Below are 11,692 nucleotides of genomic sequence, written 5' to 3'. Positions count from 1 at the left end.
GTTGGTGAACCTAGAGGTTCACCCTAGGGGGTGAACCCAAGAATTACTCTTTACTCTATTGTGTATGGCACGAGGCATGCATCAGAAAACAGGTGGAACCCACTTAATCCCAGTTAAGTTGTCATTTACAGCTTCATGGGTCTTGTAATCTTTTTAATTACCCTCTTAACAAAATCTCAGTCTTTGTAGTATCTATTTATATTTAAAAAGTATATTATGTGGGCTAATAAAAAGCATAGAACACTTCATAATTACGCCTTCCTCTCTTTTTCTCATGCAAATCCTTCTCATCATTTGCACTCTCATATTTTCTCCTCTTCTCTACCTGCTTTTCCCCCATTATTTATAATTACATTTACTACTGAATAGTTACGCTGCATTAAGTATCTTTGATACACATTTAAATAATTGCGCTAATTGCAACTAACTTCCTATAACCAACCGGCACATGATTAAGTACCAAGGGTTAATCGGTTTTCTTTCTGGTAACCACTGAAGGCCCCTATTATGTAGGTTTGTATTCTTTCATTATTTGATTTTGAAATTAGGTTCATAGAAATCTCGTGACCACTCAGGAAATTTGAATACAGCTGACGTGGTATTTTCAGCTTTTAATCAGTCATCCGTCCCTCTCCTTCTCCGTCTGACGTTTTGTATAAAACTGTATAAATCTCCCGCCCTAGATATTTTAGGGAGACATATAATAAAAAAAAGAAAAAGACAGAAGTGAAATGGTGGTGGGGTCCAGATTTTACCTGCCGAAAAGGACAGCACCGTTAAGTCAAAAGAGCGGGAACAGATCTTCCTTCTCTTCTTTCTTTTTATTTTCTTATCTTTGGAATATGTATAGAAGCAAGAAAACATAAACAGCATTTTTAAACGAAAGAAACTCTAAAAAGTTATAGTTTAATAAACTAATATGTTATGCCAAATATTGTGCGCCCCTAGTTGCATATATTGTCTCCGGACTCTACTCTCAAATGTCTGACTTATATTATCATACTACTATTAAAAACTAAGAGCCCCACCCACAATAATATTATAAACTTCGTTAATGCGTTTATGTAAATCTGTTTCTTTAAATAATGTTTGAGAAAGCTGCTGATATTGTAATAAGAACAAGAGAAACTGCGGTGGAATCCATTTTTATTCCGTAATTCCCGACGGGATTAATCAGATTGGTCTTTACTAAAAAATTATGGGCAGTGAGAGAGCAGATCAGCAGAGCTTAAGGGAATTGGGTTACACACGAAAGGAATAGCGCGTGCGGGGAGGCAACTGAAGGTGGGTTGTGTCTGCCAGCATATGCTTTACAGTAGCTGTCTTCATTCCACAGACCATTAGAAAAAACAAGTAATTAAAATAAAACAAGTAATCTTTTGTAGAATAAAAATTGAATACGAATAAGAGCAGATGAATGGTTGGGGCAACTTACCTTATACCGAATTTTGAATTGGGTGATAATAGAGTAAATAATAATTGGAGTGGACTAAACAAGAACCAAAGCAAAGAAAAAAAAACAAAGAAAATCTATAAATGTCATGCCAAACTTATCATTCGAATTTCCCGCCGAAAGCCTATAAGGATAAATAGTGACAGAAAGGGATCATCCGTTCAACTCAAATGTGAAGTCTCTTTGCTTCATAAGTATGTAAGAGCAAGTCCATCAATGAACCCCCTCTTGGGGTTCATAAGTATTGTTTATTAATTTAATGGTGGGGTCTGAATAGTGATGAACCCGGATCAATACTGCTTCTCCATCAATGAACCTGAAAGTGAGTTTATAAGAATAAAATAATATTATTTATTTGAGAAAAACGTTAATTTTTTTGTTGTTTGAAAAGTGAATATTTAATATAATGAGAATTGTATTCAATCAAATGGAAATAAATTTGGTTTTTAAATTTTGAAAAGTGAATATTCAATATAATGGAATAAAGTTTGGTTTTATTCAATTCATAAATTTTTTATAATATTTCTTAAAAGTTTTTATTCAATACATTGAGAATTCATGAACATACAAAGATTATTCATCATGATTACCAAATTTTTCCCAAACATTTTCAACTAAATCAGCTTTCAAACGCTCATGTAAATGTGGATCTCGAATTTGATTGCGAATGGTAAGCATAGGGACATTGACACTTTCTCTACTTTTCACCTTCGAACTTCGACTAGACTCTCCAGACTCGAACTCAGATGTATCAATTTGAATGTATCCGTGTCGCTCGTCCTCCACTATCATATTGTGCAATATGACACAAGTTCTCATTATCTTTCCTATCTTCTCCTTGTCCCATAGTAGAGCTGGGTTCTTAACAATTGCAAACCTCGATTGCAATACTCCAAAAGCCCGTTCGACATCTTTTCTGGTGGATTCTTGACGTTCAGCAAATAACTCTGCTTTTGGACCTTGAGGGAGTTTGATGGATTGGATAAATGTTGCCCAATTAGGATAAATTCCGTCGGTAAGATAGTAGGCCATACGATAAGTGTGGTTGTTGACCTTGAACTTAACTTTAGGGGCTCGACCTTGTAAAATGTCATCAAAAACTGGTGACCGATCAAGAACATTGATATCGTTGAGGGTACCTGGTAATCCGAAAAATGAGTGCCATATCCAAAGATCTTGTGATGCCACAGCTTCTAAGACGATTGTCGGCTTTCCTGAACCACGTGTGTACTGACCTTTCCAAGCCGTTGGGCAGTTTTTCCACTCCCAATGCATACAATCGATGCTGCCTATCATACCCGGAAACCCGCGTGCCTCTCCAGCGTCAAGTAGTCTTTGAAGATCTTCTGGTGTAGGGCTTCTTAGATACTCACCTCCAAACAATAGTATTATCGCATCCGTGAAATTTTCCAAACATAAAAGTGCAGTACTTGCCGCAAGTCGGAGATATTCGTCATTCGCATCTCCGGCTTTACCATATGCCAACATTCGTATCGCTGAAGTGCATTTTTGAAGTGCAGATAGGCCGCACCTTCCGTGACCATTTCTTCGTTGCTGAAAGTATGGAACTTCATTATTTAGGCGTTCGACAATGCGAAGGAACAAAGGTTTGTTCATTCGAAAACGCCGCCTAAACATTTCCGGTGGGTATGTTGGATTTTCGCTAAAATAGTCGTGCCATAGTTGATTGTGTCCTTGTTCCCGATCTCTTTCGATATACCCTCGTCTCTTCGGGTTGTTGGCAATAACGGAGTCCATGAAATCATCAATTTGTTCGTCGACCATTTCTTCAAATACCTCATATACTTCATCATTTGAGGAGCTTGACATTTTTCCCTAATTTTTAAAATGTTAAGAGTTTTAAACAATACCATACTCTACTTACAAAATCGAAAAACTATATAGAGTTTTAAACAATACCATACTCTACTTACAAAATCTCATGTCAGATTTAAACTCATGAAATTTTTAGAATTTTTAAAATGTCAGTTTTAAACTCATATCAGTTTTAAACTCAAGAAATTTTAATTTTTAAACTATAGATTAGTGAAATTTTAAACTCATGAAATTTTTACAATTTTTAAAATGTCAGTTTTTAGTAACTTATTGCCAATGTTTAACTACAAAAAGATAAATATACCCGATTACTCTAGTGAATAAGTAATGTACAAGTAGTGAAATATACCCGATTACTCTTTCGAAATGAGATAGAAGAGGAAATGTTCAAGTGCTCTTGTGTTCTTCGTTGGTAGTAGATCAAGTGCGATTCAAATACTATATGAACTGTTTAAGTTTAGCAATGAAATTTTTCTTTTCAGACAGAGAAACAATGAGAAGAAGTTGAGTTCTCATATAGAAACATACGTGAAGAGAGCATATTAATATATGCTTGTTTGTTACATAAAACCCGTGACATGAGAGTAGTGTAGAAACAAAGTACAACCCGTGAATTCATAACATAGTAGCAGTGTACAAACTAACAAAATAGTACACTGCATCCGTAGAGAAAAAGAAACAACAGCCAAGCAACATCAGACAAAGCAACCCGTGATCCAGACATGATGATCCCGTGACCTGCAAAAAAAAAAATCAAACTACAAAGTTTAAAACTCTTGGAGATTCTACCAAGTAAATAATGTAAAACAGAGATTCTACTAAGCAACAAAGTTAACCAATTCAATCATATTGATGCAACTAAATAATGTAAAACAGAGAATCTACTAACCAACAAAGTTTAAAAAAAAAAAGTAGTTAACCAATTCAATCTAGCAGTTCAGAAACGAGTTTGTTTTTGAGACTGATTTCATTTGGAGATAGATCAGTCTCATTTTTGGCTAGGAGACGATCTAGGAGTTTCTGCTGGGATATTTTCTTTCTCGCAGCCAGGATGCTCTCTATTTGATCGAAAGCAGCCTCATTCCCGTGCCGCTTGCGCTTGCTTGCTTTCGCAGCCTTTACACCCGCCGGTCTAACCTCCTCCTCAGGCATCACCTCTTCGTTCTCCTTCCTTTTCTCCTTCCCGGCATCTCTGGACTTGGAGTATGACTTCCATTTCTGATCATATCTCAGTTCCCTCCAACAGTGTTCCATGGCGAACTTCGCATGGTAATCATTAAAGAAGATGTCATGGGCAGCCTTCATGACATCATTCTCATTTTGACCACTAGATTGCTCCTTCAAAGCCGCCTCATAACTCCCCACAAACTTGCACACCTGCTCGTTCACCCTTCCCCACCTCTGCTTACACTGACTCCACTCTCTAGGAACTGAGTCAGTGAGCTGAGGGCTTGAATTGAAGTAGAGCTCAATTCTCTTCCAAAAGGATCCTCCCTTCTGCTCGTTACCGACAATAGCATCCTTGCTCGTGTTCAGCCACCCACTGATGAGCACTAGGTCTTCTTTTGTTGTCCACTTTCTCTTTAGGACCGGTTTCACTATCCCGGGAGAGTTGGCTACTGCCTCAGCAAACTCGCAGTCCATTGCTGGACTGCTCTGCGAAGCTAGGAGCGAAGTAAACCCGGGAGAGTTTATGGTAAAGGGATCCATTTTTCTTATGGTTTAGGTTGATGGTTTAGGTTAATGGGGTTTGGGTACTCTATTTAAACTAGTTTAAGCTACCACAAGAGAGAAAATTTAAACTCTAACTGCAAAACATTCAATATAAAAGCGAGTATAGAACAACTACTTCACAGAGAGCAGTCATTACACATCAAATCAACCACTTAATACAATCAACTACTCATCACAATTAGAGCAACCAACCAACCAACACAGAGTAAATTACGCTGTACTTTTCGTTCTAACTTATTAATACAATCACAGTAACCAACCAACTCAGACTACTAGTTCAGTTCAGTTTAGTTGAACAATAAATTCATACATTCAGATGAACCAACCAACCCAGACTACTAGTTAATTCACGCAAACATTTACCTAGTTCTACTTTATATTTCAGGCAAACATCTAGGTAGTTCTACTATATATTTCACGCAAACATCTAACTAGTTATACTTAGTAATTCACGCAAACATTTAGCAAGTTCTACATATTAATTCACGCAAACTTTTAACTACTTATACTTATTAATTCACGCAAATATTTATATGTACCTCTGATTATCAGTCGAAACACACCTTCTCAAGGGTACCCACCTCGACAGTGAGATCATCAACCTGCTCGGAGAGGGTTGAAACCTGTTCCTGGACATGGAAACAACAATGATGATTTGTTTTAACTTACTGACTCATCAAGTACAATGTAACAAATAACTACAGCAAGGAGATATTTGAGCAGGTTGATAACTACAGCAAGGAGATACAAACAATGTAACAAGTACACTTACCTCTAGGTCCTTAATCCGTTTATTGAGTTTCCACACCCCCTTCACAACCTCCTCTGCCTCATCCAGACGCGTGCTCAGCGTTTTGATCTCTTCCTGGACAGCAACCACCCAAGGATGACGGTAATGCAACCCATCATCCTTGTTCACAACAGAAAAGAAATATTAGACAGACTTCAAGTTACATATATTATAAGAACATGATTGCAGAGACACTAACCTCATAGTTTACGCATGTGAAGAAACGCTTTCCAGGAAGACTGTCGTAGTCTTCCTTCCCCCGAACCTCGTCAATGATTCTCCCGCCGCAAGCACACTTTCTTGGAACCCCGTACTGTGAATCCGCGACAAACCCTAACATGTCGCAGTGATCCTTTTGCTTCTTTGAATTTCGTCTTTCTTCTGCGGGATCCATCTGCAAGAGGAAGATAAAACAATTAAGTAAGACGACCCCTATATCAAACCAGAATGATACAAACGACCCCTATATCACACCAGAAACACGCTTTACTACCCTATCAAAGAAACCCCCAAAACGATTTCATATCGCACTCTATTGAACCGTAAGAAAGAAAACCCTAACAAAGAAACCCCCAAATCGATTTAAGATCGCACATTGGATCGAACCCTATGAAAGAAAACCCTAACAAAAAAAACCCCTAATCGATTTAAGATCGCAGACTCTATTCAACCCTAACAAAGAAAACCCTAAATCGATACAATCAGACGAAGCCACAAACTCGAAAACCTACCTCAGGTCGATGAGATCTCACTACGCGTCGATTTGATGGACAATTTTGCTCTGGATCGGCGTCGCTACAAGAATCGTCGGCGTCGCTACAACAATCGCCTCTCGAGTCGCAAACCCTAGCTTTTTTGGAGAGAGGAGGAAATGAGGAGATTCACGCGTTTCTTCTCCTTTCCCCGTCGACAACGCGCGTCTCAACAGCCAATAACTCTTCTCCACGTGGCTTGAACTCGTTTCATGCGGGCTCTCTCCAACGGCCCGGTTCAGAGATAAAGACCCATTTTTCATTTTCTTTTGGATTAAAAATGCTATGAAACTCAGCCCATGACCCCCCTTTGAACCTTCAATGGACTTGCTCTAATAAGTAATACTATCTGTCAACCTTTGGGGTTGACTACTGCCTCTTTCACCTAACCTTGATCAAATAACGTCTTGTTACTCTCAACCTATTACCCTCCCTTAAGTCGAAAGGGCTTCTTCCTGTTTATTTGCAGTTCATCAAAGAGACTTCACAAAATCATTTTTTTTTTCAGATAGTCAATTAGACTAGAGCCAACTATTTGGTTTTGAAATAAAGAGCAAAAAATATAGACTATATCCACATGAACCCTCAACATTTTCTTTATCTCCAAGTATCAATTTTTCTAATAAAAAGCATTTTAAGGATCTTCAGTTTGGTATTGTTTTTTTTTGCTAATTTTTGTTAAAACGTATGACTGGTGACCATTTGAGGAACACTAAAAACAAATAAAAATAGAATGAAGAGAAATAAAATTAAAGGAATGAGTAGAAATGATTGTTCCTCCTCAAAAATAATAAGGAATAATTTTGCTTTGTTATTCTCTACAAAAAAAAAAGATAAGAAATAGAAAAGAAAATTAATTCCTTATGAATAATTGTGTGTTTTTATGAAAATCAGAAGGAATTGAATGTTTTTTCTTATTCTTTAATCACCAATCACACCTTATATTATTTCGTAATTGGTCAGTCGTTTGCGTTTTGTGCAAGTTTTATTGGCGTTATTTACTTTCAAGAATACTACAAAAGGAAAGTAGTAAAGTTGATATTTTGGTTGAGTTTGAATTGTTTGCTAAGTAACATTGTACACTTTTGTTAATTGATATGCAATGGAGATTTGCGGATTTGGCGGCACCGCACTGGTGGTATTCATTATTAAGCCAGTTTAAGTTTCTCTCATCGGTAGTCTCTACAACACTTCTACAATTTTCAAAAAATGTTTTCTCAAGTATTTGGAGAATTAATTTTAGTTTTAGAACTGTCTCTGCTTTCGATTGACTATCATCTACGTGAGTATATTATCGACTTATTCGATGTAAGAAAATTGGACTCAACTTTCTGTTAAGTTTCAAAATGGATGTTAGGTTAAGATTAGTATAGCCAGGCGGATAGATTTTGAACAAGCTTAGGAGGGAGACAAATAAATTAATAATATTGAATTCAGAAATTGCATAGGAAGAGAATATTTGCTGATCATATTTGTAATCATAAGCCCTTGTCATCTTAGACGTGGATTTAGCTGTTCCAACGTTCGCCCGCATTTGGATCTCGTGAGCTTTAAGTTAACTACCTCTTTTACACTGCTTTTTAAAATTATTTTATACGAAAATATCCAAATATAATTTCAATACATTGCGTCTTCGAGAATTAACTATAGAAAAAGATCAATACATGAAAATATGATATCAGCAATCTCCTTTGGCATGATCTCAAATTCTACGATCCAGTTTCCACTAGATCTAATGACGACCGACGAAACTAAAAACAACTTTAACTATCCTTATAATATCTCAAAATATCCAACTCAAAAAGAGAATAAATGATCACTACGAAATGAGTGATAATCGACTCAACTTGACATCTATTACCTACATGTCCAGCCCTAAGAAATGTATATGAACATTTACAAATCCTTATTTTAAAGTGAACATTTACACTTTTTTAAGGTTAATCTCTTAATCGTGGTTATCTAAAAACAAGCAACAGAAGGATCAAGAAAAACAAAAGATAAGACCTAGATTCTTGAGTTCGGAAACTCTCAAAACAAAGGGAATGGCCCAAAATTATCTGTCCACATGCAAAAGGAATAATTCTTTCTCGTTTACTCGGTTATGCAATGCTATAGCACGTGAGACGCCAACTGTTTTATCACATAGCATGTGTGGTGTACACTGTTGTTACCCACGAGCGCAGCACGTGCGACATAGAAAGTAGTATGTGTTGAACAATACATATAGCGCTATAGCACTAGCTAGTTTGAACCGTCAATGGTCAAAACCTCGGAAACATTAATCTTCGAAAGAGTCTCTTTGTTTTCATTTCTTCCTTAATATAATAGCATTTTTTTTGTATTTGCATATTTGGCAGATTTAATGTTCAAATCAGTTATGCCTTATGAATAAGTGACTCAAGCGGATTAGGCCCTTCTGATTCATATCAGTGAACATAATTCAAGACTTATTAAAGGTGATCGATACTATTCAAAAAAAAGGTGACCGGTATCTGTTAATTTGATCATCTTTTCAAATTTTAATCACAGTTAAACTATTTTGTAGTTTTTAAAATTTGGTGAAGCTTTTAGATTGTTTCATATTCGTTGCAGTTTTAATGTTTGTACCAGATTTTTTTTTTTTTTTTTTGCAAAAGGAACTTGAACACAAAAACATTCTCTTTTCCAGACAAGTCAGAAAAATTTGAAATGGTTTGCAACAATAAATAATCAATTGACAAAGTTTACAATGTATTTTGCAGACCCGAGCAAAATAACATAGTTTTAACTTTTCTTGTTGTAATATGCTTGAAAGTAAATCCAAATAATTCCTTTTATTTTTTGATGTTATCAACTAACAAAACATAGTGGGAGCATTGTTTTGTTTCAACATGTTAAGATGAAATATATGTGATATATATAATTTTGTTGAACTTTAATCAACAAAAGTCGTTGTAGTATAGTGGTAAGTATTCCCGCCTGTCACGCGGGTGACCCGGGTTCGATCCCCGGCAACGGCGCTTTTTTTTGTTCCATTCTTGCTGTTCTGCCTTTTTCTACCTTTTTTTCATTACAGGCCCAAAATGTAAACTGTTGGACTGAGCGTTCAGTTTGGTCCTTCTTATGACATTGTTACTATGACATAATATAATTCCATGCTAAGCAGCATGCATCGTGATATATTGGAGTTTACAAAGACTTTTTGATAAACGTTAATTTCATCTTAAACTATAACTAGATTTTGACCCGTGCAACCGCACGGGTGTTTGTTTTCACTTTTCTATACATAAATTATTGTTTTAGAACATAAGTAGTATATATTTTTAATGTTAATCATATACTTAAATATTTATATAACTATTTCAAATACAATAATTTTATAATTTACATGTTATAATTAATTAATTGTTTAAACCTTATGTATTTGTCACTTCTTATTATATATTTATGTTATTGTATTTGCATTTACTTATTAAGCAAATTAATATATTCATGAGAAAATATATTTAAAAAATATTTTGTATTTAATTTATGCTAAATTCTGACCCGTATTTCAAAACTGGATTTCTTTTTACCAATATTTTTGATATCTTGCATATTTGCATTGTTTTATCCATTCATCCATGAGCATTTTCATCATGTAGATTAGGATTTAGCCATGTCTAGGTTGCATTTTGCATTCATTGTCCTTATTAGGTGTTGGAGTGCCACATGGAGTTCTTGGGGACATTTGGATGCATTTGGAGCTTAAAGGACGTGAAATAGGTGATCATTGGACGAGCAGAGCATGGGAGCAAGGTTCCGCAGCGACGTCATGAGCTCGCTCCAAAGAACCCCCCCAGAGCGACTTGCCCAGAGCGACGCCCCGAGGTCGCTCGCATCTCACACCCCTCTCGGAGCGACCTCCCAAAGCGACACCCCGAGGTCGCTCGCGTCTCTATGGCGAGACGACACGAAGCGAAGCCTGGAGCGACCTCTCAGAGCGACCTACCAAGGTCGCTCCCGATCCAGAGCGACCCGTTGGAGCGACACACCAAAGTCGCTCGCGACCTCTCGCCCGGAGACACCAAAAATCGGCCCTGGAGCGACTTCCCGGAGCGACACCTGCAAGTCGCTCCGCGTTATTTTGCTGCCGAAAATCATGATTTCTCAGGGACCTTTTTGCAATTTATTTTGGACGTTTTACACTTGGAAAACCTATGTTTTAAACATCTTTTGTAGCCACCAGGCAGATTATCTTTTGGATCTATTGAGAAATACACAAAAACTCTCTGGAGAAGTTCATCTCTTGGATTTTGATTGTTATGTTCTTGTGTTCTTGTTGATTTCTTATCTATTTCTCTACATGATTAATCTGAAATCCAATATGGGTTTAAGAGGAATCATGGAGATTAGTGAGTAATCACCTTTTGAATTCATGGGTTAGGGAGATTAAGGGTGATTAGGTTAGAGCTAGGATGTTTTAGTGTAGATCATTCATATTTCCTTGCTAGTAGAGTAATCATAATGCATCTTCTGAGTTGGCCACTCAAAAGTTGATCCTTAGGCATTTCTCACCCGAAAGGTGTTCGATGAAATGCCCGAGACAACTCTCCTAGGCTTTTAGTATACTTTGCCAAAGACATTTGTTGTTAAAGATGCTAAGATAGCTAATAGACTTGTTATTAATGATTGCTTTCATATTATTCAACCAAAGACATTTGATGTTTGAGATATGTTAGCAAATGAGCATTCATCTAGACATAGAGCTTGCTTAGAATTGTGTCTAGGCTTAAGGTTGATAGTTTGATTGATCATTTGCCATCCTTAGTTCGATACTTGATCACCCAAGGTCTAATCCCTATGCCCATGAGTTCTCTTTTCCCTTAGTTAAGAAAGTATCATTCTGTTATTGTTTTTTTAGTTTTAGTCATAGCTTAAAACCCATCTAAATCATTGTTGCACTTAGATTAAGTGAGTACTTGCATTCTCGGTGCTTTGATATCCCTCAGAACTGGTTCGACAATCTTTTATACTACAACATTTGTCTTAGGAGCCTTGAAAACTCCTAACATCAAATTGGCGCCGTTGCCAAATTCTGAGTAGATTTAAACATTGAGATTTAGTCACTTGCTTGAGACTAAGTCATTTTTATTTTCTTTTGTT

General features: G+C 36.6%; 2 protein-coding genes and 1 non-coding gene across 3 annotated transcripts; 1 reads left to right on the top strand and 2 right to left on the bottom strand.

Moving 5' to 3' along the window:
- On the bottom strand, positions 1-9,775 carry LOC103865750 (putative nuclease HARBI1). Its single transcript, XM_009143597.3, has 5 exons — positions 6,545-9,775; positions 6,013-6,207; positions 5,796-5,933; positions 5,563-5,652; positions 1-4,027 (listed from the first exon to the last, which is right to left on the bottom strand). Exon 5 carries the CDS (start codon positions 3,281-3,283, stop codon positions 2,027-2,029), a length of 1,257 nt encoding a protein of 418 aa, XP_009141845.3. The 5' UTR covers positions 3,284-4,027; positions 5,563-5,652; positions 5,796-5,933; positions 6,013-6,207; positions 6,545-9,775; the 3' UTR covers positions 1-2,026.
- Positions 4,214-4,999, bottom strand: LOC117133382 (glutathione S-transferase T3-like). Its single transcript, XM_033289419.1, has one exon. It carries the CDS (start codon positions 4,997-4,999, stop codon positions 4,214-4,216), a length of 786 nt encoding a protein of 261 aa, XP_033145310.1.
- On the top strand, positions 9,496-9,567 carry TRNAD-GUC. The gene has a single exon. It is a non-coding gene; the product is annotated as a tRNA-Asp (tRNA).
- Positions 9,776-11,692: the final 1,917 nt, after the last annotated feature.

Source organism: Brassica rapa, chromosome A04, assembly GCF_000309985.2.
Source record: "Brassica rapa cultivar Chiifu-401-42 chromosome A04, CAAS_Brap_v3.01, whole genome shotgun sequence".
Lineage (NCBI taxonomy): Eukaryota > Viridiplantae > Streptophyta > Magnoliopsida > Brassicales > Brassicaceae > Brassica > Brassica rapa.
Note: the sequence above shows the minus strand (reverse complement) of the source record. Positions and strands in the feature narration are given on the sequence as shown.